At 36.2% G+C, this 27,459-nt stretch overlaps 4 protein-coding genes across 5 annotated transcripts in view; all 4 read right to left on the reverse strand.

Annotated features, from left to right (window-relative positions):
• Positions 1-1,199: 1,199 nt before the first annotated feature.
• On the reverse strand, positions 1,200-2,416 carry LOC107548762 (beta-1,3-galactosyl-O-glycosyl-glycoprotein beta-1,6-N-acetylglucosaminyltransferase 4-like). The gene is made up of 2 exons (XM_016229569.1): positions 2,410-2,416; positions 1,200-2,203 (listed from the first exon to the last, which is right to left on the reverse strand). The coding sequence occupies exons 1-2, from the start codon at positions 2,414-2,416 to the stop codon at positions 1,200-1,202; spliced, it is 1,011 nt and encodes a 336-aa protein (XP_016085055.1).
• Positions 2,417-2,556: 140 nt separating this feature from the next.
• Positions 2,557-9,163, reverse strand: LOC107548763 (beta-1,3-galactosyl-O-glycosyl-glycoprotein beta-1,6-N-acetylglucosaminyltransferase 4-like). The gene is made up of 3 exons (XM_016229571.1): positions 9,126-9,163; positions 3,946-4,044; positions 2,557-3,835 (listed from the first exon to the last, which is right to left on the reverse strand). Exon 3 carries the CDS (start codon positions 3,832-3,834, stop codon positions 2,557-2,559), a length of 1,278 nt encoding a protein of 425 aa, XP_016085057.1. The 5' UTR covers position 3,835; positions 3,946-4,044; positions 9,126-9,163.
• A 3,191-nt stretch (positions 9,164-12,354) lies between these two features.
• LOC107548786 (progonadoliberin IIB) lies at positions 12,355-14,570 on the reverse strand. 2 transcript variants are annotated; one of them, XM_016229595.1, is made up of 4 exons: positions 14,368-14,570; positions 13,947-14,086; positions 13,304-13,387; positions 12,355-12,431 (listed from the first exon to the last, which is right to left on the reverse strand). In XM_016229595.1, exons 2-4 carry the CDS (start codon positions 14,082-14,084, stop codon positions 12,387-12,389), a joined length of 267 nt encoding a protein of 88 aa, XP_016085081.1. In that variant the 5' UTR covers positions 14,085-14,086; positions 14,368-14,570; the 3' UTR covers positions 12,355-12,386. The 2 variants fall into 2 exon arrangements, with proteins under 2 accessions (XP_016085081.1, XP_016085082.1); XM_016229596.1 differs by lacking the exon at positions 12,355-12,431 and adding an exon at positions 13,074-13,199.
• A 3,777-nt stretch (positions 14,571-18,347) lies between these two features.
• ptpra (protein tyrosine phosphatase receptor type A) overlaps positions 18,348-27,459 on the reverse strand; it is a 29,495-nt gene continuing 20,383 nt past the window's right edge. The window contains exons 9-18 of the mRNA XM_016229572.1: positions 26,908-27,074; positions 26,330-26,465; positions 26,082-26,231; positions 25,869-25,962; positions 24,983-25,059; positions 23,560-23,694; positions 23,140-23,265; positions 22,877-23,028; positions 21,751-21,886; positions 18,348-19,982 (exon numbers count right to left, since the gene is read on the reverse strand). Coding sequence (XP_016085058.1) covers positions 19,908-19,982; positions 21,751-21,886; positions 22,877-23,028; positions 23,140-23,265; positions 23,560-23,694; positions 24,983-25,059; positions 25,869-25,962; positions 26,082-26,231; positions 26,330-26,465; positions 26,908-27,074 — 1,248 coding nt within the window. The 3' untranslated portion in view covers positions 18,348-19,907. The remainder of the gene's footprint in view (positions 19,983-21,750; positions 21,887-22,876; positions 23,029-23,139; positions 23,266-23,559; positions 23,695-24,982; positions 25,060-25,868; positions 25,963-26,081; positions 26,232-26,329; positions 26,466-26,907; positions 27,075-27,459) is intronic.

The raw sequence follows: 27,459 nt of genomic DNA on the forward strand, positions 1-27,459 counted from the left end.
GTCATTGCTCTGAGCCAACATAAAGTGTAATCCATTTGAGAAGGACATGTAGAAGATCCAGTGATTTTAAAACTGTTGAAATATATATGTATATTTGGCCATTCTGTAATTATTTTTAAAGGAATTGTTCAACCAAAAATGAACATTTGCTGAAAATGTACTCACTCTCAGGCCATCCTGAGAGAGTCTGTTTCTTCATCAGAACAGATTTGAAGAAATGTAGAGGATTATGGATTACAAAGTCTTATTTTGGCCAGAAGGTTTCAAGTTAAAATGCCTTAATGATGGTTTTTATGTCTTATAAACACATAGCTTTTCACTTCATAAGACGTTAACTGATGGACTGGAGATATGTGAATTATTTGTGGATTATTGTGATGTGTTTATCAGCTGTTTGAATTCTCATTCTGACGGCACCCATTCACTGAAGTGGATCCATTGATGAGGAAGTGATGTAATGCTAAATTACTCCAAATCTGTTTGGATGAAGAAACAAACTCATTTACATCTTGGATAGCCTGAGGGTGAATACATTTTCAGCTAATTAGATTTTCTATTCCTTCCTTCTTTGGCTCAGAGAGACAAAATAGGTGTTTTGTCAGCAATAAACAAATATGTGCTGCTTTACTTTTTGCTACATTATTCTTATGAACTGGGAAATATATCTGTGCTCCTTCACTTTGCTCTAATAAAATTTACATGTTGTCTCACATTATGTTACTACATGTCTCATAAACAATAGAACAAGTGAAGAGTTCAGATGCAAAAGCCTCTAAGTGCCATCTGAATTTTTCTTCTAAAATTAGCATTTTTATTAGACTCCTATGTTTAGGTGAAGTAGTTTTACTTTAATAGCAATGCATAGGTCATTTTCTATGCAATTAAAGTGAAATAACTAAACATAAATATAGGAGCCTGATAAAAATACTAATTTTAGAAGAATATTTCAAATGGCACTTAGAGGTTTTTGCATCTGAACTCTTCAAGTGTTCACTTAAAAAATTTAGAGGACTGGCTTGTCGAATCCTAAACTATTGTTGCCAAAGGATTGCACTTCATGCTGGCTAAATCACATAAATATACATACAGTTAAAACAAGTGCATTTTCAAAGTATAATATTTTTTACCAGAAATATTAATTCCTAAAATAAAATAAAATAAAGTATTCTTATTTAACACCAATCTAAAAGTTTCACCAGTTAAAAAAAAAGTCCAAGTTTTGGCCTCAGTTGTTTTTCTGAAAGTATCTCTTCTAAACATTCCATAAGAACAGGATCCACTTTTGGATCCACTTTATTAGCAAACCAGTGGCCATAGTTTAGCAGCCATCTAAGCTCAGCAGCACCATAAATACATACAGATCGTATACTGGCTCCAGTGCATGGTGGATAAAGAATCCTTTCTAGATATGACCACTTCACCAGGCGGGTTTTACTTATCAGTTCTGAGATCTCAGGATCAGATCTTGGCACTTCCCCTGGTACTCCAGGCACACGAATCAGAGTTGCCCAGAAATGTTCATCAGGTGAGTATGTATCCTTAGACCAAGCCAAGAAATCCCTGGCTAGCAAACTCTGGTGAACAAAAAACACAAATTCTCTTGAAAGTGTGAAGTATGCGCTGCCCACAAACATTTCTATGTTGTGAGGAGGTGGAGATTTCATCTCTCTAGTGCTTACAGGAGACTCATAATACTCTGAATTATTACTTTTTAGTAAATAATGAACACTCCAGCGACCTGTCTTTCCTCCTGGCCACTTGCTCTCCACCATGTTCCTGCCTTTCAGCTCTGTTAGATCCGACACCAGCTCAGCATTTGTCCGAAGTGGAAAGTCTTGACCACAGAGGTTGATTACATACTTCCATTTGACCTCAGAATCTAGGAGGTCAGACAGGCAATTAAGATCCGCTTTGAGTCGTGAGATTCCTGCGTACTGCACCCTCTCCAGCTTTGAGGCAATGAAGACGTTGGGGATGCAGCGGGCCAGACCTTTCATTGCTGAAATAAAGTCATCTGAGGACTTCAGATCATAATGTATGCAGTATATGTTATGCGGCATATAAATGGCCCTTAGTAACCTCTCCACAAGAGCCACATCCTGGTGAACAACCAAAGAAAAAGCAAGGGGAAAATCACGCTCAAAGTCAGAGCTTTGAATCGCATCATAGCCCCGTGACATAACAAACCAGTGAAGTAGTTTTACTTTAATAGCAATGCATAGGTCATTTTCTATGCAATTAAAGTGAAATAACTAAACATAAATATAGGAGCCTGATAAAAATACTAATTTTAGAAGAATATTTCAAATGGCACTTAGAGGTTTTTGCATCTGAACTCTTCAAGTGTTCACTTAAAAAATTTAGAGGACTGGCTTGTCGAATCCTAAACTATTGTTGCCAAAGGATTGCACTTCATGCTGGCTAAATCACATAAATATACATACAGTTAAAACAAGTGCATTTTCAAAGTATAATATTTTTTACCAGAAATATTAATTCCTAAAATAAAATAAAATAAAGTATTCTTATTTAACACCAATCTAAAAGTTTCACCAGTTAAAAAAAAAGTCCAAGTTTTGGCCTCAGTTGTTTTTCTGAAAGTATCTCTTCTAAACATTCCATAAGAACAGGATCCACTTTTGGATCCACTTTATTAGCAAACCAGTGGCCATAGTTTAGCAGCCATCTGAGCTCCGCAGCACCATAAATACACACTTCTCGCACATGGACTCCAGTGCATGGTGGATAAAGTCTCTCTTCTAAAGACCACCACTTCACCAGGCGGGTTTTACTTATCAGTTCTGAGATCTCAGGATCAGATCTTGGCACTTCCCCTGGTACTCCAGGCACACGAATCAGAGTTGCCCAGAAATGTTCATCAGGTGAGTATGTATCCTCAGACCAAGCCAAGAAATCCCTGGCTAGGGAACTCTGTTGAACAAAAACCACAAATTCCCTTGAGAGTGTGAAGTACGCGCTGCCCACAAACATGTCTATGTTGTGAGGAGGTGGAGATTTCATCTCTCTAGTGCTTACAGGAGACTCATAATACTCTGAATTATTACTTTTTAGTAAATAATGAACACTCCAGCGACCTGTCTTTCCTCCTGGCCACTTGCTCTCCACCATGTTCCTGCCTTTCAGCTCTGTTAGATCCGACACCAGCTCAGCATTTGTCCGAAGTGGAAAGTCTTGACCACAGAGGTTGATTACATACTTCCATTTGACCTCAGAATCTAGGAGGTCAGACAGGCAATTAAGATCCGCTTTGAGTCGTGAGATTCCTGCGTACTGCACCCTCTCCAGCTTTGAGGCAATGAAGACGTTGGGGATGCAGCGGGCCAGACCTTTCATTGCTGAAATAAAGTCATCTGAGGACTTCAGATCATAATGTATGCAGTATATGTTATGCGGCATATAAATGGCCCTTAGTAACCTCTCCACAAGAGCCACATCCTGGTGAACAACCAAAGAAAAAGCAAGGGGAAAATCACGCTCAAAGTCAGAGCTTTGAATCGCATCATAGCCCCGTGACATAACAAACCAATCACAGTCAGAGGTGGCATTCACAATAATCTCGTCGGTTGGCCCTACATAGCTTTTTTGCTTGCGAATGGCTAAAGTTTTGCCCAGTTCCACTGGTTCCATTTCATATATTGCTGTGCAATTAATGCTATATTGTACTGTCAGCCGCGGCCTCTCAGACTGTCCTGTTTCCTGTCCTCCTTCATTTACTATTGAAAATGTGATCTTGACGCAACATATAAGAAGTGCCAGGGTTAAAACGATAAATATCACATTTCTCCGTTTGAGGTGGAGCCACAATCTTCTCATTCTGTAGGGAGAAATGAAAGTTCATATTAGTAATGTAATGTATGACTGTAATGTAATGTATCAATGAATGAATTTGATGGCGAGTACACCATAAAGAAAGTGCAGCCATACCTTTGCGATGCTTTGAGGCCTTAAGATGAAACTTTTTCAGTAGCATTGGCACTATCCTCTGAACGACACGAGCAAGAGTTTGGTTAGCATTAGCATCACCTATTGTCATAAAAATAGACATAATGTTAAAACTTTGGTCTAACCTGAAGTTTCAGCTTTTCAAATATTTCATAATGACTGAAGAATATGATGAATATCCAAATTATATGGATTTACATATACGTTGTTCTAGACTGGATTTTAGTCTGTGCAAAAACATAGTAAGTAACTATTTATTATTTGTAGAACTACTATGGGGTTAGATCTCTGCCACAATTCTGCGTGCGAACGATCATATTTTGAGCGCACAAAAGTGCATTTTGCACGTGCACGATCTGAGTTTTGTGGAGAAAATGTTCGTCTCCAAAGAAAAAAGTATTTCGAATGGACTAAAATCAATTTTGCATTTAAAATAAGTATTTAGATTTGTGCAGACCTTCACTTTTGCGCGTTTCACTAGCTTGCTTACTTGATGCCCACCCTCAGTCCTCTCTAAATGCCAACGGCTCGCTTGCTCAACACAACCCAGCGTTACAATATGCCATAATTCCAGCCAATCAGAGACAAGGCTGCTAAATTCTGATTGGCTGCCTTGACAACCAATCACAACATTCCTTGCATTACTAATGACAGCGGAAGAGGGAAAATACAGGGCATGCATAATTATAATGCAAGTTGATATTCTGATTATATTCCAAACAACATCAATCTTAATAACTACTATTAATCTTGTATTTAATCACTTATAACCGATATATAATTGTTCATGAAGGCTGGAAGTGAAAAACTCCTTATATTCAGGTGTGGATAATTATTAAGCAGGTTATCTTCTACAGATAAAATCTCGAGATGGACTAAAAATGAACTCCCAAAACTTACTGCCAGATACTGTAAGATAAATTCTTCAAACAGTGGTACAAGAGGATGTGGTGCTGGTCCTTCAGGAGTCACTCTCAACTTATCTGTCTATAAAGCCTATATTTAAAAAAATCAATCTTCAAGTATTTTACTACACTTCAGTATGTGATTCTTGGGTCAATTTTTAGGATTCTATACTTAACCTAAGTCTCTGAGAACCTGACACCTTGTACTGGAATAATGGAATGCAACAGTTTTGAACGAGCGCACCTTTTTTTAACAACCAAAAAATGGCTGTTTCGTGGTCTGTTGAGGAAGTACAGACGTTCCTCTCATTGATAGCAGAGGAGCGGATCCAGCGAGAGCTTGATGGGGCGACTCGGAATGAAAAAAGTTTTTCAGGAGTCGCGGCAATAGAGTCGCAACTATAACGACATGTGAATAATCCTGCCCACTCTAAAACGGTACTAAGATGCATTGGAAATGCAAACCGAGCCGTGCTGTGCCATACTGAGCCGTGCCGAACCGAGCCGAGCCGAGTCGTACCACGCAGTGGAAAAGCGCCATAAATGGTTCCTGGTGATTTCGCACCTAATTATTTTGCAGTTAACATGCATCTTTTCTTCTCCACATGTTTTTGACTGACCCTGCTGACCCACTGAGCATTTTGCTGTCCAATGGATGCATTAATGCATAATGCATTAACTTTGCAATTTCTAGTAATGTATTAGTTTTTTATATTTCTCATGGGCATTTAATAATTTTCGACTTTCAGTCTGAGTTAAATCTCTTTTTTAGCTAATTTTATCTGTAAAAGAAAATCTGCTTACTAATTATATGCACACCTGAATATAAGACATTTTTCAATTCCAGGCTTCATGAATAATTATATATCAATTATAAATGATTAAATACAAGATTAATAGGAGTTATTTAGATTGATGTCGTTTGGAATTGGTCAAATGTGCTTGGAAAAAAATATGATCAGAATATCAACTTGCATAATAATTATGCATGCACTGTATTTATCCTCTTCAGCTGTCATGGTAATGCAAGGAATGTTGTGATTGGTTGTCAAGGCAGCCAATCAACCTAAGTCTCTGAGAACCTGACACCTTGTACTGGAATAATGGAATGCAACAGTTTTGAACGAGCGCACCTTTTTTTAACAACCAAAAAATGGCTGTTTCGTGGTCTGTTGAGGAAGTACAGACGTTCCTCTCATTGATAGCAGAGGAGCGGATCCAGCGAGAGCTTGATGGGGCGACTCGGAATGAAAAAAGTTTTTCAGGAGTCGCGGCAATAGAGTCGCAACTATAACGACATGTGAATAATCCTGCCCACTCTAAAACGGTACTAAGATGCATTGGAAATGCAAACCGAGCCGTGCTGTGCCATACTGAGCCGTGCCGAACCGAGCCGAGCCGAGTCGTACCACGCAGTGGAAAAGCGCCATAAATGGTTCCTGGTGATTTCGCACCTAATTATTTTGCAGTTAACATGCATCTTTTCTTCTCCACATGTTTTTGACTGACCCTGCTGACCCACTGAGCATTTTGCTGTCCAATGGATGCATTAATGCATAATGCATTAACTTTGCAATTTCTAGTAATGTATTAGTTTTTTATATTTCTCATGGGCATTTAATAATTTTCGACTTTCAGTCTGAGTTAAATCTCTTTTTTAGCTAATTTTATCTGTAAAAGAAAATCTGCTTACTAATTATATGCACACCTGAATATAAGACATTTTTCAATTCCAGGCTTCATGAATAATTATATATCAATTATAAATGATTAAATACAAGATTAATAGGAGTTATTTAGATTGATGTCGTTTGGAATTGGTCAAATGTGCTTGGAAAAAAATATGATCAGAATATCAACTTGCATAATAATTATGCATGCACTGTATTTATCCTCTTCAGCTGTCATGGTAATGCAAGGAATGTTGTGATTGGTTGTCAAGGCAGCCAATCAGAATTTAGCAGCCTTGTCTCTGATTGGCTAGAATTATCCATATTTTCGTGCGCTGGAAATACTTTCTTCTTTGTGAATTTGAAACGTTCAGAATTGTGGCAGAGATCTAATCCCATATATAACTTGCTTTTTCTTTTTTAGCTAATTTTATCTGTAAAAGAAAATCTGCTTACTAATTATATGCACACCTGAATATAAGACATTTTTCAATTCCAGGCTTCATGAATAATTATATATCAATTATAAATGATTAAATACAAGATTAATAGGAGTTATTTAGATTGATGTCGTTTGGAATTGGTCAAATGTGCTTGGAAAAAAATATGATCAGAATATCAACTTGCATAATAATTATGCATGCACTGTATTTATCCTCTTCAGCTGTCATGGTAATGCAAGGAATGTTGTGATTGGTTGTCAAGGCAGCCAATCAGAATTTAGCAGCCTTGTCTCTGATTGGCTAGAATTATCCATATTATCCATATTTTCGTGCACTGGAAATACTTTCTTCTTTGTGAATTTGAAACGTTCAGAATTGTGGCAGAGATCTAATCCCATATATAACTTGCTTTTTGTGTGTGTGTGTGTGTGTGTCATCGGATTCCACACCAATATTGAAACTACTAGTTAGGCATAGCCTACAATATTGTTTTCATCAAAAGGAAGTGAATGAGTTAAGAACAAAAACAAGAGATTAACAATTGCAATTTGTTACTGTAAACTATAAGCGCAGATAGCACATGTACATCTGCAAGATGTCTGTTAAACATTGCTTCATCTGGAAAGCATCTGCTGTGTACAAACATCTGATAGACGTCTGTAAGATATCAGTTACATTCTAAATCATAAACATCTTAAAGACATTTTCTAAATGACATCTAATAGGAAACGTCCTATAGACATATCGCAGATGATATGTGAAAACACTCTAAAAAATACGTCTTGCAGATGTAAATGCAGATGTCAAATAGACGTCGCTGTGATATAAGTGTGCTAGCAGGGAGAGCCCTAATTTATTATAAGTATTTCATGATTTATTGGTAATGTACGTCGTTTTTAATATAGGCCTACCACACATTCTTTCATCATTGTGTCAGAGCCTGTGAGAATCCATGCATTTTGTTCAAATCCGGTTTTGTAATTTGACAGTATAATCCAGGGTGGGTTAGCTTGGTCACGTTGCATAGCCTAGTTCGTCCAGAAATGAAACTTCTGTCATCGTTCTTCAAACCCCGTATGACTTTCTTTCTTCTGTCGAACCAAAAGTAGATGACAGTCATTATTCATCGTAGGCTATGTAAACAAGGTGAATGTCATTCCTTAAAAATCTGCCTTTTGTGTTGAAGAAAGAAAATCGTACGGGCTAACGACATGAGGGTGTGAACATGCTCCGTTCTGGGTTAATTCTCACTAAACAAGTGACTCGGTTATGTCTCATGTCTAACTTGAGCAGTTTCATCTGGTTTTAATCACCTCGTTGACGCAATATCGATCTGTTCTCTCATGACAACCCCTTGGGAAGAAATCAAAGTGCTTCATTAGAAAAAGAAACCGCTAACTCTTTGTAAGTAGGCTACATACGATCGAATTTGGAGTCTTGAGTAACATTTAAAAATGCAATCGAAAGAAAAGCAAGAAAACAAGTCAATTTTCATTGCCTATAGTTTTTAAATAAGTACTTGACTTTACTGTAAATGGAGTTGTGCACATTAATGTAGTATATCATATAAATGTATTTGCATCAAACGTTATTATTGGCGTATTTCCAGTTTCAAGCGTGTAAACAAATAGATATAGTCTAACTAAACTACACAGTGAAACTTACAAAGTTACGCCGTTACATCGACGTCGATCATCCGCGCGAACAAAGGAAGTGAAATCTGGAGTTTTTATGATAACTGATCAAATGTTAGTTCCGCTTTGAAAGATGACAAACTTAATAAAGCAATGACATAAATCCAAGAAAAAGACATGGATACTTTACCCAGGGAAAAGTATCCAAGTGGACTAAATCTACTCGGGAGTGTTGTGCTGACATCTCACGCGCTTACAAATCTATTTAAAACACAGCTCTAAATGCAGAAACAAATTCTCCAACGATGACATAGCCTACACTTAGCTCAGAATAGCTTTTCGATATGAAAATATTATTTCTGTAAGGCAACAGCAATTATTTGTTTTCCCCAAAGGTAAGCATTTAGAAGTTATACTATATATATATATATATTTTTTTTTATATCTATAAGCAATATTCAGCAACCTGGAAAATTTGCGGCCAAGAAAATCTCTGGCCTTACAACTCACCTCTTTCGCAAAAGCTACAGCACGAATGCAAACTATCAACTGACGACTATTCAGCATCTATTTTTGCTTATGAAGTTGTTATAGCATGTAGAAAAATAACTGGAAGGAGTTTGAGCAGTTCCAGGTCCCTCCTCCTTACTTTACTTGATTATATGGTGTCTGACGTAAAGTGTGAGAGAATATACACAAGAATCTTATCTATTATTTTGATCGATCTTGATGTATTATTTTACATCTGATAGCTATAGGAAAATGTTTTTGGATTTGTTAAACCTGGAGGACGTATTAAACCATAACAATTAGGCCTATGTGTTGTGGTTCAAGTGGTGGAACTTATTTGAATAAACACATTAAGAAATCTAAAAGAAATACTATGACTCATCTTGCAAGATCTATAAAGGAATAATTCAACCAAAAATGAAAATTTGCTGATAATTTACCTACCCTCGGGCCATTCAAGACTCAGATTAGTTTGCTTCTTCATCAGAAAAGATTTGGAGAAATGTAGCATTCTAGCAAGTAATCCATTTTTTTAAAACTTCAAACCATTACTTCCAGCTAAAATACATGATCTTTTTTTTTGTTTGTTTTTTTTTGTTTTTTTGTTTGGCTGAGCTACTTCTGTAATTGTGCAATAGTGAAACCCCAAACATCTACACACAACACAAGACAAGAGATAACAGAAAAGTCATCTGTGTTATTGCAATGAATATTCTAGTTACCGGTAGTGAACAAAATGCTCTTTCATTTTTGAAGGTCTGTGCTTGCAGCCAGCAGAAATGAAAGTTGGGTGCTTGTTTAAAGTGAACTCGTTCCTGCTTATTTCATTTTTCATTCTGTCACATAGTTACATTTGTATTACAAAAATAATGATTGTGATTGTTCAGTTATTTGATTTGAAATTGTGCATGTCTTTCTATTGCATGATCTTTATTCCTTTAGGGGATGTCATCAGTTGCTGGAATCATTGACTGGAGAACTGCCTAAACAGACAAAAGCATTTATGTACAATCAATATGAAAACTATACATATGAATGTAATGCCTTTGTCCAAGTCGTGTTCATTGCTGTTTTCTGGATTAAAAGAGAACATACATTATATTCCATGTGAATGTAGGCTGTCACAAATTACTGTGTGTGTGTGTGTGTGTGCTTGAGAGAGAGAGAGAGAGAGAGAGAGAGAGAGAGAGGACATGATGGTGGCATAACGGTTTCAGTGTGCTTTCACGCTCAGAATAAGTCTCAGCCGTTTCTTTCTCTGAGGGGAACTTGTCTGAATCAGTAGATGTTTTTTCCTGCAAACCTCTACACGACTTCATTGACTATCTCTTGTATTATCAAAAGCCTCAGTACCAGGGTCAGTTGAGAGTTAATGGGTTATATTGATCATTTCTATTGATCATTTTGATCATTTCTTTTTACTGGTGATGGCAATATGATATTTGAGTGGGATCAGTATGTTCATAATGTACCGAAAGTGCCATAGTGAACATACAATCCAACTGTACTTGAAAATTAAATTAACAGCCAATGCTTTATTAGCCTACATAAAAAAATTTTTTTGCTTCAGCGTTAAAAACTTACAGGTGCTGCACTGAATTTAATTGAGTTTTTACAATACTGTCAATATTAACTTGATCAGTCCTGGTCCTAATGAATTTTGATAAGTATGTCCATTTGCGCCATCTGGTGGCCAAACAAAATACTGCCGAATAAAACGAAATGTCTAAGTTTAAATAAAAACAAAATTGATTTTAATTTGGGGGGAAAAAAATCTAATTTATATTTTGTTATACTATACAAAATTACAGTATATACTATATATTATAATGTATATAATTTTATTTCTATGTATGTATGTATGTATGTATCTATCTATCTATCTATCTATCTATCTATCTATCTATACTGTAATACAGCAATAAAACGATAATACATAAGAATATTACTATGACAGTCTAAAAAAAACTAGGAATGATTTATATATTCAGTGTATATATATATATATATATCTCATCTTAGTTCTTACATGTCATCTCTCTCTCTCTCTTTGGCTGATGATAAACGGGGCAACTTTTTGAGCAATGTTGCCATCAACGGACAACCAGGTGAGACACAGGGCCCACGAACAATCTAAAGTATCCAGATAGAAATTTGTTACCCATTCTCAATGGGAAAGTGCCCAAACAACATTGCTCACAAAAAAGTTGCCTCATGTAGCCTTTGTCTCTCTCTCTCTAGCATACTATGCTCTCTGACTTTGCACACACACAGTGTAGAAAGATAATGATTGCTGTGAATAGCATCATGCAGATGTCTTGAGGAGATCCCGAGATTTGGAGGTACACATCTTCAGGCACAGGAAAAACCCTGTAAAACCCAAAGAAGGTTGCTAGTAATCCAAGACAGTTCAGAATATATTAAATAAGAGAATAAACTCGATAATTCTTGAGGTCTACTGTAATACACATCATCTTTGATTCCAGAGAGAAGGAACACAAGAGTTGTTTTTCAGTTTTTCTATCCCCTTTCCAGATGTGTAGAGGTGGACACACACTGATGGACTGGTGTGGCAGTTCCATACATCACAACGTGTTTGAGGGCAGGGACCAGGGCCAATCCCATCCGAAAGGCCTTGAACAGCTGTCAATCACCCTTATAAGGGCAAGTGCATGTGCAAGCGTGTGCTTGTGTTAGTGTTTGTGTCCAGATTCAGATATTGTGTAATTGTGCTATCACACGTAAACACACTGTACTTGCACTCTGTGTGTGTGTGTGTCTGTGTGAATGTGTATGCTTGTGTGTGTGGGTAGGGGGAAAATCTTAACGGCTGCTATTCTTGATGGCTTCCTTGGCAGCTACAATCAGTGGAGTCAAGCTGGAAAGGGGCTTGGCAAGCTTCAGGAACGAGTGCTGTAAAGAGAAATAATACATTTAGGAAACTTTAATTTTTATATCCATTTTGATCTCTACATTCCTTTAAACATTAAGGTTCTGCAATCAAAGAGCGCATTGCAACAATGAATAAATGAATATTCTAGTTACCGGTAGAGAACAAAATGCTCTTTCATTTTTGAAGGTCTGTGCTTGCAGCCAGAAAGTTGGGTAGTTGGGTGCTTGTTTAAAGTGAACTCGTTCCTGCTTATTTCATTTTTCATTCTGTCACATAGTTACATTTGTATTACAAAAATAATGATTGTGATTGTTCAGTTATTTGATTTGAAATTGTGCATGTCTTTCTATTGCATGATCTTTATTCCTTTAGGGGATGTCATCAGTTGCTGGAATCATTGACTGGAGAACTGCCTAAACAGACAAAAGCATTTATGTACAATCAATATGAAAACTATACATATGAATGTAATGCCTTTGTCCAAGTCGTGTTCATTGCTGTTTTCTGGATTAAAAGAGAACATACATTATATTCCATGTGAATGTAGGCTGTCACAAATTACTGTGTGTGTGTGTGTGTGTGCTTGAGAGAGAGAGAGAGAGAGAGAGAGAGAGAGAGAGGACATGATGGTGGCATAACGGTTTCAGTGTGCTTTCACGCTCAGAATAAGTCTCAGCCGTTTCTTTCTCTGAGGGGAACTTGTCTGAATCAGTAGATGTTTTTTCCTGCAAACCTCTACACGACTTCATTGACTATCTCTTGTATTATCAAAAGCCTCAGTACCAGGGTCAGTTGAGAGTTAATGGGTTATATTGATCATTTCTATTGATCATTTTGATCATTTCTTTTTACTGGTGATGGCAATATGATATTTGAGTGGGATCAGTATGTTCATAATGTACCGAAAGTGCCATAGTGAACATAAAATCCAACTGTACTTGAAAATTAAATTAACAGCCAATGCTTTATTAGCCTACATAAAAAATTTTTTTTGCTTCAGCGTTAAAAACTTACAGATATATATATATATATATATAAAAAAAAAAAGAAATATCACAGAATAATTTGGATGCAAATGCAGGCCTAATGTGTTTGCATGAAATGATGGTTCTTTGGACATGGGCTGATGCGTCATCTCGGTGTCACTTTCTCTTTTGGAAATCCCGTATGAGGGCATCCAGCTGTTAAAGCCATTAAGTTAGTTAAGTTTTAGATAAATATTCACAATATCCCATCATGACTATTTAACTACGAGGCTATAAGCCAAAACAACACCTGTACCCACCAGTATTGTCTTCAGAATGCTTCTTCCATGGGGTCTCAGGAAGCTGCATTTCCCTGCTTCACAGAGTTTAATTTCTTCTGAAACCTGATTTTCAAATAAAATAGAAAGCAACATGATGGCTTAGCACATCAAAATAGGTCTTTCCATAAACAAAGGCTGATAAACATATAAAGATAGTAGCCTACGGTGCTACCACACAAACACAAAACCTCGTCAACGTTAAGTCAAATGACGCTAAAATAATGCAATACACATAATTTATTAAACAGCATAATCAAAAATAAAGTGACAGTAAATACATTTATAATATTACAAACAATTTCTATTTCAAATAAATGCTGTTGTTTTGAATTTTTTTTAGCATGTTTAAAAAAAAACACAAAATTAAGCAGCACAACTGTTTTCAACATTGATCTGATTGAGAAATTATTTTTAATTTTTGGTAAGTAAATCTAACCAAATTTCTTAAAATCTAATATCCAAACCAATTTACCAACCACGTGGTTACAGTAAACCATTTTTAATTTTTTTTTGTTAAACATAATTTTTTTTACAATGTGCACCACGTTGCAAATAGACAGCCCTTTTCTGGCAGTATTGTTCTTTCTCACAGACTTACATTTCTTTAGAAATATTCACACACCTCTGAAGGATCGTAAACGTCTATCTCTCTCTTTCCTCCAGGGTACCAGCCATGAGACCAGTGCTGAGAGCTGGCAAACTGGGCACTTAGAAACATCACCATCCCCATCACCACAAACAGCCTGCAGATGTGCACCATAACTGAGGGAAGAGAACAGAGACTGACCAGACAAATGGAGAGTAAGTGAGGGGCCAGTAACTGCACTGACACGTTTAACAGTCAGTCAGGTCTAGGTTTACCAGCCTAACAATTTCAGGAAAAATGTTTGACTAAAAAGTATGATAGCAATGATGTTTAAGAGACAATAAAGCACAATGGAGACTATAATGTCTAAAGACTTATCTACGAATTACTGTCAATACATCAATAATAGCAACATTTTCAAAGACAACCTAAAAGCAAATCTAAACATTGTTATTACCTTGTATCTATTGGCACGTCTTTTGCTGAATGATCTTCTGTAGTAGTTCCACTTCCTCTACTGTGAAGTCCTGGTCTTGGTAATCCTGATATGGTCTCGTTTCCCTCAAGTGAACGGTTCAGTGAGCTTCTGAGCTCATTCTCTGGAATCTTCCTCCTCCTCTTCCTCACAATTTATGTCTCACACCAGATCTCCCCTCCCTGTCTAAACACACACACACACACTGACCTCCCCAGTCCTCAAACACTTTGCCTGGTCATTGCGTTTCCATTGGGAGGAGAGCATGTGAAAGATGAGCTCAATTCCAATTATCATCTCCAAACACTGTTGACCCCAACGGGACAGTGTCCTCTTTCTCCAACAAAACACTCATGTAAATATACACATCACGATTTACACCCAGACACATTTGGCAACTACGTCACACATGCGTAAATTTGACGCTATTCAGATTTTCAGCTTCAAAAGAATGGTCAAGAATGTGCCAAAGTGCTAATTAAAGAAAAGAGAAAAAAGTAAGCACTAAATAAGGGATTCTATTTATTTAATCGCTATATAATTATTTATCTATAATTTTATTTAGACAGCAATTTAATTTAAAAGGAACTTATTAAAATAAAATTATATATATCTATTTACCTTTTTAAATGCAAATGTATTAATTTAATTTAATTTTTCAAGAGTAAACTTTTTAAAGACCAGGCAACAAAAGAAAAGAGAATATAAACTAACAAGTGTTAGTACATTATAGTAATGCGAGTTACGTAATCAGATTACTTTTTTCAAGTAACTAGTAAAGTAACGCATTACTTTTTAATTTACAAGAGAATATCTGAGTTACTTTTTTTCCCCCAATTTATTGATTGACAGCTCTCCTGTCCCCATGTCGAGAGAAATCAGATGTTACTGTAGTTCTAAAATAAATATAAATATGCATTCATTCATCTCACTCACAAAACAAAAAAAAACACAGATTCAGTATTCCTCAAAATTAATTAAAATAATGCAACTCAGAATATGACGCAAACCTGCAAGAATTAAATGTTAAACAACACAAATATCCTTTATGTATTTAATGCCATTCTATTAAGCAATGTCTTTGCTGCTGGCCTTCGATGATCCAGTTCAACCGTACTAATAAGCACAAATTACTCTAGACAAACATTTGTGTGTCTTTTTTTATTGCTGAAGTGTGTTGAAATTTCTTCTTCTGCATTCTACTGTACGGACATAAATGTACTTATTCCTTTCACTTTTGGTGTGAAAAGGCTTTTATAGTTACCAAAAATATAATTTTATTATTTGAAAAACAAACAAGCAAGCCCTGTCCAGATTTAAAAAGTAACGCAAAAGTAACGTAACGCATTACTTTCCATAACAAGTAACTAAGTAACGTGATTAGTTACTTTTTTATGGAGTAACGCAATATTGTAATGCATTACTTTTAAAAGTAACTTTCCCCAACACTGAAACTAACTATACATGGTTGAAAAGTTAGACTTTTGGTTATGTTTTTAAAAGAAGTCTCTTATGCTCACCAAGGCTGCATTTAGTTAATTTAAAATACAGTCAAAACTGTAATATTGTGAAATATTATTACAATTAAAAATAAGTATTTTCTATTTTAATATATTTTAAAATGTAACTTATTTGTGTGATGGCAAAGCTGAATTTTTACCAGCCATAACTTCAGTTGCTGAATATTTGAAACAGCTGAATATTTTTGTGGAAAGCATGATATATTTCTTTCAGGACTTTTTGATGAATAGAAAGTTAAAAAGAGCAGCATTTATTTGAAATAATAATGAACAGTTAAGTATAGGCTTTTAAGAAATTCTACATTTTTCTACATTTATTGTGCCACCAGCCATCTAAACTTGAACATTGTCGATATTTATCATACATGTATAGACTATTCTGTCATTTTTCCTTTTTTTAAACATGGCAATTCCAGTGACCCCAATATCACACATTCTTGATGAGCATGTCCTATTACAAAAGCAAATGTCAAGCTCATTTCCTCTAAGCTGTAAAAAGTGGCCAGTGTGACCTCACATCCATCGTTTGTGACCCCCTGACCCACATGAAACGCACACTGGCCCAGAGAGAAAAACACTGTGCAAACACTCCAGCCTGACTGTGGTCTTAATTACTCAGAAGTTCTCCCTCGGGGTGATCGGAGCAGAGAATGTGTACGACTGACTCATCACAGGGTTTCAAGATCTGATTGAGTTCTTGTCAAATGGTATTTAAACAAGCACAGGGGTCTCCAGTGATAATCCTTTCACATCTCAGGTCTGACACCAGGTCTAAAGGGCCAGGAAGGATGGAAGACAAGGTGATGTGACTCTCTCTCTCAATTTCCCCTCAGGGATCAATTCTCACCAAGAAAGAACACTCACCAAAGCTGCATTTGTTTAAAACAGTCAAAACAGCAATATTGTAAAATATTATTACAATAAAAAAAACCTGTTTTTTTATTTTAATATATTTTAAAATGTAATTTATTCCTGTGATGGCAGCTATTACTCCAGTCTTCAGTGTCACATGATCCTTCAGAAATCATTCTAATATGCCGATTTGGTACTCAAGAATTGTTATTATTAATGTTCAAAATGGTTGTGCTGCTTAAAATTTTTTTAGAAACTGATACATTTTGTTTCAGGACTGTTTGATGAATTTGTATGTTTGTTTTACTGTCACTATAGATCAATTTAATACATCCTCACCAAATAAAAGTAAAAAAATATATATATCTAAAACTTTTGAATGGTAGAGTACATATTGAGACATGAAAATTATATTTCTAAAGTTTTGGAGATGCACAAAGTAAAATGACTGCAGATAAAATCTCAAGCACTTTTATTAGGTTTGCACAGTATCTTGTTTAGAAAGGCCGTTTGGCATTATATAATTATATATAATTTGCATCATATATATAATTATATATACATATATATTCAAATTTGAATAACAAAACACTAGAAAAAAAAAAACAGATGTAAATTAAAAAATTAAGATTTTAAGACAATACCAAATTAAAAATAGGGGGAAAATATCTAATACATTTAAAAATGGTCCCGGTACAGTTTAATATACAAGTATTTAAAAAAAAGCGAGAAAAATAAAACTAAAGCAAGGCAACAGATAGGAATGAAATATAAATAACCTTACATTATGTACAGAAGGGTGCATAAAGAAGAAATGAAAAATCAGAAAGGGGAATGTTTTTAGGATTTATGGAATGTAAAACTGTTGTGAAAATGTGAAATTTAGAACCAATTTCCATGGGATTTTTGGAGAGCAGAATCCTTTACTTTTCAGTCTTGTTCTCATTCTTTCTTTTGCTTATCCAAGCAGGTCCTTTCAATGTCACATTCAACAGAAGAATGAAGTGAGCCACCAGACACGTGGCTTCCCTTCTTGACCAGAAGAACTAGATTGCTCTCCATACATTAAGAGCTTAGGTTTTGAGGGACTTGACCGGAAATCTGGTGCTTCCTCCAGGATGGTTTTATATGGTATGTAAGCAAAGAAGACAAAAAAAAAGCTTGAAAAAAACCCAAAAACAGCAACCAACCAGTAACTATTTAGGTTCCATTACAGATTATCATACGCCATACAGCCCACAATGTCCCAATGGATTGGGAGAACATGGGTACTAAAGAGCAGGCGGGAATATGCTTGAAGCTACAGGAACATGATGAGGCACTTTTTCCCACCTCTGAAGAAGGATCGTGCCTCTGAGAGGCTGCTATTGGCACACTGTCTCATGTGGAAAGGGTTAGCAAATCACAACAGCCGACTCGCACAATATTCAAGCAAATCCGTCAGCATTTCATGGAATATCTTAAGATGAAGCCCACAGGAAGCTGTAATAGAAATCCGTAATTCATAATTCGGAACATCATGGATCTGTAATAATATAAAAAACAGTTTCCATCGAGAACCCTGTTAACATGGAATGACAGATGGGTGAGTGATTTTGAAAGACACCTATTGGGTTTATTTAGGAGCTAAATCATACATTTCATAAAACTTACATTTCCTAACACAAGGCAGTGTGGAACGAGGGCTTAACCTACATAAATCATTCCCTGGAAAATAACTTGCTTTCCACTGACAATCAGCTTTAGATGTTTCCACTAGTTAAAACGACAATACATGTCCTCATTCATACCATCGACCTGTTCTTTTTGCTTGGAGAAGTTGAAAGTACTCACCGCTAAGGGCTGAAAGCGTCATATATCAATCTAACTGGCTCAGTGGAGCTGGAAAGGGCTAGTTGACTTTGGCACAATGGCTGAAGTCCTTTACATGGGCAGGAACAGATGATCAGGTGATCATGTGTCATTTCTACTAGAACTTTCTGGATCAACTTTGCCCCAGTACCTTGCAAGTAGACGGGCCGGTAGGATCATTTATCTTCAAATTAAGGAAAAGTAACTGCGTATACATTATGAAACCTTATTGTCAAGCACAGTTGTTTAGGCCAATTATCAGACATCCGGGAAAGTAAGCATCACTTCCTTGGTTACAATCGCAAATACAGAAGGTGCTTTTAGAGCGATCTTGAAAGGAAAAGATGTTTGGGGAAAAAAAGCATGGAATGAAACTTTAAAAAGGGGACAAAACTACACAAAAGAAAAATTAAGTGAAGAGTTTATCCAGAACTGAATTTATCCAGTCTTAACACTCAGGGTTTCCTCTTGTTTGTCTTTTTAAGTCTTATCTTCCTCTACCATTGTCTAGTTTGGACCAAGGCAGAACACAAGTCGGGTCTGGCACACTATCTAACAAAACTGACACTACAAAGACACACTTCACATCTTCATTTCTAAGGGATGCCTTAGTCACACCCCCAAAAAAATGGACTCAATGAGAGTGTCAAAACACTCAAAATGATATCTGCCACTCCAGTAAACAATCGAAAAGTACAGTGAAGGGTTTTCTGCGAATGCACGCATTTACAGTTGCTGAAGCACCACGATTGGTTAATTTTGCCGCATTCTGCGCTATGTAGCTACAGGCAAGTGGGATTGAGCTGCCATTCAAATAGGTTTCAGTCTCTCAACTGCAGAGAAAGAAGCAAGTTCTTGTTAAAACGCTCAGTGAAAAGCACCCTCATCTTGCTACCTCTCTTTCACGTCTGTCTCTATAGCGCTATTCATATATGCATTTATTTACCAGTAAACTATATTAAGGTCACTCTAAAAACCGCAACAGAACGGCTTCTAAAACCAAACAAATGAAAAAGAAAAAATACAAGAGCATATTTACACTGAGAGAAATGGGTAAGGGCCTTATTAACAAGAGCAATATCACAAAATATTCAAGAAGGCATCTCTAATGGTGTTTTCTTTGTTTGTTTTCTTTCCATCTTCAGCACCAATGTGTTCTCGTGCTTGCCGGCCAAAGGATTTTCATTCCCTTTTGCTTTGCGCTGGCAGTCTGTCTCATTTAGCGGTGTTTTTGTGAAAGTGTGGACGTGAGTGCATGACTGGGAAAGTCTGTCCGATCTTCTGCAGGTGGGCGTGGCTTTACTTGAAGTTGGCGTAGTCAGAGAAGGCATCAATGTATTCCTGGACCACTTTGTAGCAGAACTCATACTGCTCCTGTGGGGAAAAGCAAGATGTAGTGAGTTGAGACGGCCTTGAGATATTTAGATTAAAGTATTTGAAGCAAAACAAGAGATGATGATGATTATTTCCCAAAAAATTGAGATTTAAAATGTAACGTATCACCCCCCTCCCATTTTTCCTGTTCTAATGATGTTTTACTAGGACTGCACGATTAATTAAAATAAAAGCAGAATCACTATATGGCTTAACACGATTATCAAATCGCAAATGCTACAACTGAATAAAATATATATATGCACTGTGTGTTTTAGAGTGAAATGCGGCACTGTCTTCATTTATACGTAAGCAGCTCGTAATCCAGTGTTTTCAGATTCTTAGAACGGCTTGCAGTAAATGACACTCCACACAAACTCATCTCTGCAACACCTCTGAATTTGAGTTGAACATACTGTGCATTTCAGAATGCAACATGTCAATCATCTTCCCATAATTTAATGACCGAAAAGAGAAGCTTTAAGGGTTTAATGTGGTTTCTGCCAAAATAAATGTTGGTAAATGGAGACGGCCATAAATATTAGTATTGTAATTTTACAATTGTAATATAAAATTAAATGATTAGTATCATCATCATAAATATTTGACTGTTTTTATTTTACAGTGAACATTACAACTGTAATAGTAAATTACAATAGTAATATTTCTTATTTTGTTTAAAGGGGTCATATGATGCGATTTCAAGATTCCCCTTCTCTTTGGAGTGTTACAAGCTGTTCGTGAATAGATAAGATCCCTCAAACCCAAAGAGATATTCTTTATAAAACTTAAGACTCGTCCACGCCCTCCTAAAATGCCTCGTTTAAACACGCCCCCACATGTCTACGTCACGATGTGGGAAGATTTGCATAATGCCGCCCAAATGTTCATGCAAAGAAAGAAGGTGTAACTTTATTGTTGCTGCCACCACCGCCGCCATGTTGTGAAGACGCTGTGTGTTTCATTGCGAAAGCGAAAAGTAGCGCTTGTTGCTTGTCATTTCTCCGATCACAAATGCAGACATGGCTTTATGTTTATGCGGCACAATGCAATACAACGCGTAAAAAGACAGTATAAGTCATTATAATCTGTAATTATGTCCTCACTGGATGCTACAAATGCCTCGTTTGTAATGGGTTTTAATGTTTTTGTCTCGTTGCTCCGGCCGGACACGGCATCACAATATGGTAAGGGGCGTAACATTTCCATCACACGCTTGAGGTATTCGGCAAATCACAACGCACTGGATAGCTGGCCAATCTGAGCGCACCTCGCTTTTCAGATCGATGAGCTTTATAAAAATGTTCACGCTTCAGAAAGGCGGGGCATAGAGGAGAAACAATAATGTACAGTATGGGGAAAATAATGTGTTTTGTGAACCTTAAACCGCATAAACACATTGCATTACACCAAATACACAAAATAATGTTCTTTTTAGCAACATCATAAGACCCCTTTAATTAGTAGTAGTAATAATAATAATAATCAAAATAATAATGATTTATTATTATAGTCATGACTCATATTGATATATAACAACAACATTTTGGCCAAATTGTGCAGCCCTATAAACAAGTACAGCAAACCTGAAACGTATTTTTTTCACTCACATTTTCAATCACAATTGCAATTTTTTATCACAATTTTCTCTTAGTGCAGCTCTAGTTTTAAATCTCTGGCAAAAACAACAGTCGTTCAAAAACAATTAAACTGCACTTTGTTAAATTCAGTAGGTCAACATTGCATCGTGAATGACGTGTTTCCTCACCAGTGTCTGCACCATGTGCGGTCTCTGTAGTCTTAGACTCTTTACCGTCTGAAAAACGTCCAGAATGCCCTCCGCCTTCACCCGCTCCAGGACCGTGCTCAGAGCACAGAATGTCCCCGTGCGCCCTGCTCCGGCACTGTTAACACACAAACATCAATTACCCACCGCTCTGTGAATTTTAATGAGTCTGTTTCTACCTTCCTTAATTGGCTGACCCTGAAATCCCACTGGACACAGCAACTCTATCCGTTTCATCATTACCGAGTGCTTTGGAGATGTAATTATGGACAGGTTTTGGTTAAGCACCTATGGATGCCTTCCAGAATTACAAAACCACTAAATCTTACTTAAGCTGCCAAACCAGTGAGACCTATTAAAGTTGGCATTCCTGTCTAACCAATATGTCCTGTATCCAGACTAGAAGATTTACGGTAAGGTTGAATAACTCTATATGTAATAATCTGAGTAGTATACTGCTGTAACAACCATAAAATAAATACATAACTTGTTATGTCCTGATTTGTTTTTATTAAAAAAATACACAACTTTTCAAAAGGGGCAGTAAGATTTAACAAATGATCATAATAAATCAATACTTTTCACTATTCAACAAGGGCACATTGAATTGATCAAAGTGACAGTAAAGACATTTGTGTTTCCATTTCAAAAAAGTTGAAAGGTTCCACTTCAAATAAATGCTGTTCTACTGAACTTTAAATATTTCACAATATTACTGTTTTTACTGTATTCATGATCAAATCAATGCAGCCTTGGTAAGCATAAGAGACTTCTTTCAAAAACATTTAAAAATTGTACCAACCCCAAACTTTCGAATTGCAATTAATTTAATTTTGGATTGCAATTTAGCAATCCAAAATTAACCCACACAAAGCAGCAAATGAGAGTAAAAATAGATTTTGCATTTGGAATGTAGATTATGCCTCACAAAAAGCCACCATATTGAACATGAAGAAATAAAAGAATTAAAAAAAAATCAGTTGTCATAAGAACAAACTATATTACAATATGAATATATATTAATATACAAATATATTAATACAAATTATGCAAAATGAAGTTTCATGTTTCGGGCTCCTGATTGGCTAGAGGAGTAGGTGTGGCTTACCTGCAGTGCACAGTGATTGGGTGGTTTCCAGACTGCTGCTGCTGTTTCTGAACTGCAGCGATGATGTTGATCATACCCTTCCCATCAGATGGGATGCCCACCTCTGGCCAGCCGTGAAAATGAAACTGCCTCACAGCACGAGACTTATTTTCCTGCAGAGAAAAAGTAAAAGGAGAATGGCAATTACAACAATGGCAAACATTAAAATACAGTGATAAAAGACACATAAATCTCTTTCAGGAGATGCTATGAAGTGGACTCACTCTGTTATTGGTGACAAGAAGGTCCCTAACAGTGTAGCTTTCACTTTCCTCCTCCCTCTTCAACTCAATAGACATGTCCCCACAAACCATCACACCATCACTAGACCAATACTGAGCACACTTCTCCTGCAGAGAGTGAGGAAGAGACAGATTTTATTTTTGGTCACAACAGGTGGGGTGAAATGTTTTTTTTTTCCCCTAACAATGTTTCTGTAACTGTCCCAGATCTTTATTCTCATTTTGTCTCTCATAGTTGAGGTATACCTATGATAAAAATTACAGGCCTCTCTCATCTTTTTAAGTGGGAGAACTTGCACAATTGGTGGCTGACTAAATACTTTTTTGCCCCACTGTATATATAAAAGAGTTAGCATGATCACAGATGCTACAAACAAAAAGACAGAAAGCATGTGAACTTACCTGTCCTCTCTCCTCCAGCTCGGTCAGCGTAACAATAGAGCAGCTTCTCCACTCCCAGATCATTCTCCAGAAGTCCTCAATGGTGTGCTGCAGCGGCCCCTGACATGCCATGTACGAGTCCTTTTGCCTATAACCCTGCACACACACACAAAGAATGTCTACTTTGTACATTTCAACAAACTGGGCAGCTGTAATCGTGGATATACACTACCATTCAAAAGTTTAGGGTCAGTAAGATTATAATGTTTTTGAAAAAAAGTATCTTATTCTCACCAAGTCTGCATTTATTAGATCAAAAATACAGTAAAAACTGTAATATGGTGAAATATTATTACAATTTTCTATTTTTAGTTATTTTAAAATGTAATTTATTCCTGTGATGCCATTTATTAATATTAACATTTATTATTATCAATGTTGAAAACAGTTTCAACTAAAAAAAACATACATTTTTAATGATTTTTGATGAATAGAAAGTTCAAAGGAACATAACTTTTCATATAAATCTTTTGTAATATTATAAAATGACTTTGATGTCACTTTTGATCAACTTAATGCATCCTTGCTGAATAAAAGTCATAATTTCTCTTTCAAAAAAAATAAAAATCCTGACCCCACACTTTTGAACGGTAATGTACATGATGATTATATTATTAACAGTTTATTAAAAGCAATCATAGACCACACTGCTGCATATTTTAGATTTCTAGCACTCTTTGGGCAGTACTAAGTGGATTTATTTGTGCCGGTGGGCACGTACAGTAAGAAGGCACAAAACAGGCTTTTGTTCATCAGTATAGTTATCTTCCAGACTGCAAAGCGACTTATAGCACTGGAGAAGTTTTTCCTCTGTTTGATTACCTTTTGATTAAGTGCTTCAGCCACACAAATAGAAGAGGAAGTGAAAGGGCATTTATCCAAAACAAAGCTACCCCACTCTCACTGATCTGCGATGGAGGGATGAACACATGAGGTCTGTCCCAAAACCTAGTGAGCTGCCTCACTGCCTACTGCTTAAGCAGATGTCTTCTAAGGCAACATCCTAATCGTCATGCAACATCCTAAGTGATTGATCTGAATTTTAGACACTCAGCATCAACTGATTTTAAAAGAGTTTGTAATACAGACACTTTTTTAGCATAGAATAAATAAATATATTTATAATCATCATTTAATTTTTTTTCCAGTGAGCTTGTGACTACGTTTTGGAACAGAGCAATGCTCACCGTCCCAGGCTCCTAATCTCAGCATGGGCGTCCGTATAACTTCATGACAGAAAAATGTGTTTAAACCACTCCCAAAAGAAAAGAAAAGCACGTTGTGTGGTCTCTGGAATATTGTTGCATAACCTCCAGGCTTCACGGAGCGATATCACGGTTAGTTGGGAGTAAATGTTGGATGAGGTCAGACAGGTTTTACTCACATCTATAAAAGAGGCGTTGATGTAGTCTGTGTTCTCCTCCCCTCGTTTTACAGGGATGATCACTCTGTTAAACTCATCTGGAAGAAACAGCGAAGATTCAGAAAAAAAAAAACACAGGAATGCACTTGCTGATAAATGTACACCATAAATTTACTACAAGTCACTTTGTATAAAAGCAGCTGCCAAATAACTTGTAAAAGGATAAAGGTATAAAGTATAATATAATTATATCCTAGAAAAAGTATAAATTATATAAATGTGTGTTTTTTTTCCAGCAGAAAACATGTTAGGAACAATTACACTACCGTTCAAAAGTTTGGGGTCAGTAAGATTTTTAAAATGCTTATATATATATATATATAAAAATTATTCTTATGCTCATCAATAAAACAGTAATATTTTGAAATATTTTTACAATTTAAAATGACTGTTTTCTATTTGAATATATTTTTTTATATTATTCACTTCTGTGATAGCAAAGCTGAATTTTCAGCATCATTACTACAGTCTTCAGTGTCCCATGATCTTTCAAAAATCATTCTAATATGCTGATTTGATGCTCAAAACCTTTATTATTATTATTAACAATGTTGAAAATAAGTTTTGCTGCTTAATATTTTTGTGGAAACCTTTCTTTTTTGAGGATTATTTAGATGACTAAAAAATAAAATAAAAACAGCATTTATATGAAACATGTTGTATAAATGTAGTCTTTCCTGTCACTTTTAATAAATTAATGCATCCTTGATGAATATATATATATGTGTGTGTGTGTGTGTGTGTGTGCTACTGACCTCTAACATATTAACGGTAACATGTTTTTGATTAATCAAAATATGTTCTCACGATTCATAATCTGATTATTAAACGTTGATACATAACTCACATGGAATGATTTGCAAAACACGATTTTTCTTCATGTTGGCAGGCAAGTTCCCTGTTCTCATCTTGTCATTCTGGATTTTAATGGAGGTAAGTTTCTAAAAGAGAGAAAAAGATAATAATTAAAATAGAACATAAGAAAAACAACATGATCCCAGAACAATATAATTTCCAAACATCCAAAAAGCAAGAAAAAAAAAAGCTGTTTTTGTGCTACCTTAAACTCTGCCTCCAGGCCTCCACAGCCAGCTCCAGGTAAAGGAGCATACAGCTTATTCAGGTGAGACTCCAGAGACGTCACTTCTAACTCTGTGTCCCCGTACAGGTAGTGCTCTAGCAAAGCTTGGAATATAAACACATACTGCATCTGTAGGGAGAAAGGGAGGGTGGGAGATGAGCATTTTGAGACTAAATACCTAATACAGCTGTATTATGACTTTAATGAGAGGTTTTGTATAAACTCACATCGGTCTGGACCATTTGACAGCGCTGGGCTCTGATCCGTGTGACAAATCCGAAGACGTCGACCTTTCTCTCCGCCCCCATCATGTCCAGCATAGCATCGATCACGATGAAGGTCCCTGTCCTGCCGACACCCGCACTGAGATGAACAGATGAAAATCAGTTACTTGAAATAACAAACCTTCAGAAAAACTGCTCACACGTACTACTGTTCAAAAGTTTGGGGTCTTTACAATATTTTTTTATTTTTTATTTTTTTTTTATGTTTTTGAAAGTCTCTTATGCTCACCAAGGCTCCATTTATTTGATAAAAATACAGTAAAATTGTGAAATATTATTACAATTCAAAATTACTGTTTCTATTTTAGTATATTTTGAAAATGTAATTTATTTCAGTGATGAAAAAGCTGAATTTTGAAGCAGCCTTCACTCTATTCTTCAGTGTCACATAATCCTTCAGAAATCATTTTAATATGCTGATTTGTTGCTCAAGAAACATTTTGAAAACATTTGTGCGGCTTGAGACTTTTTTTTGAGAAATCTTGTCGTGCACATACACAGAAGATAATAAGGCTCTTTACCTGCAGTGAACCACTATGGGTCCAGCATACTGTGGATTATAGGTCTTGACCTTCTTAAGGAACTTCAGCATGCCAATGGGAGTGAAAGGAACCCCGAAATCAGGCCAGCTGGTGAAGTGAAACTGTGTGACCAGCCTCTGAGGCTTCTTACCAGACACATCACCCACCTAAACACACACAACAGAGTTTGTCATCAATCACTAAACAAAATTTCAACAATACTTCTTGTAATAACAGCCTTTTCTCCTTATAGGTTACAAAAATAGGCTTTTAATAACTTCCTACTTTGCTCATTTTTCCCATGGTATTTTGGTATTTGTGTGTACACTTCTAACTTTTCTTATAACAAAGAATCACTGTCCATTACCATCAGACCAATCATACTGTCAACTTCTCTTTGCTTTTACCAATTCACACTTAACTGAATGCTAGTCAAGTTGCTGTGTTAGTCTGAGCCTTATTCACGTAATTCTCCAAAATTTAAAAATGTCATTAAAATCCAGTGAAGGTTTATCAAGACCATGATAAGATCCTTATTCGTGAAGGGGGGGG

Source organism: Sinocyclocheilus grahami, unplaced genomic scaffold, assembly GCF_001515645.1.
Source record: "Sinocyclocheilus grahami isolate Dianchi unplaced genomic scaffold, SAMN03320097.WGS_v1.1 scaffold355.1, whole genome shotgun sequence".
NCBI classification, from domain to species: Eukaryota; Metazoa; Chordata; class Actinopteri; order Cypriniformes; family Cyprinidae; genus Sinocyclocheilus; species Sinocyclocheilus grahami.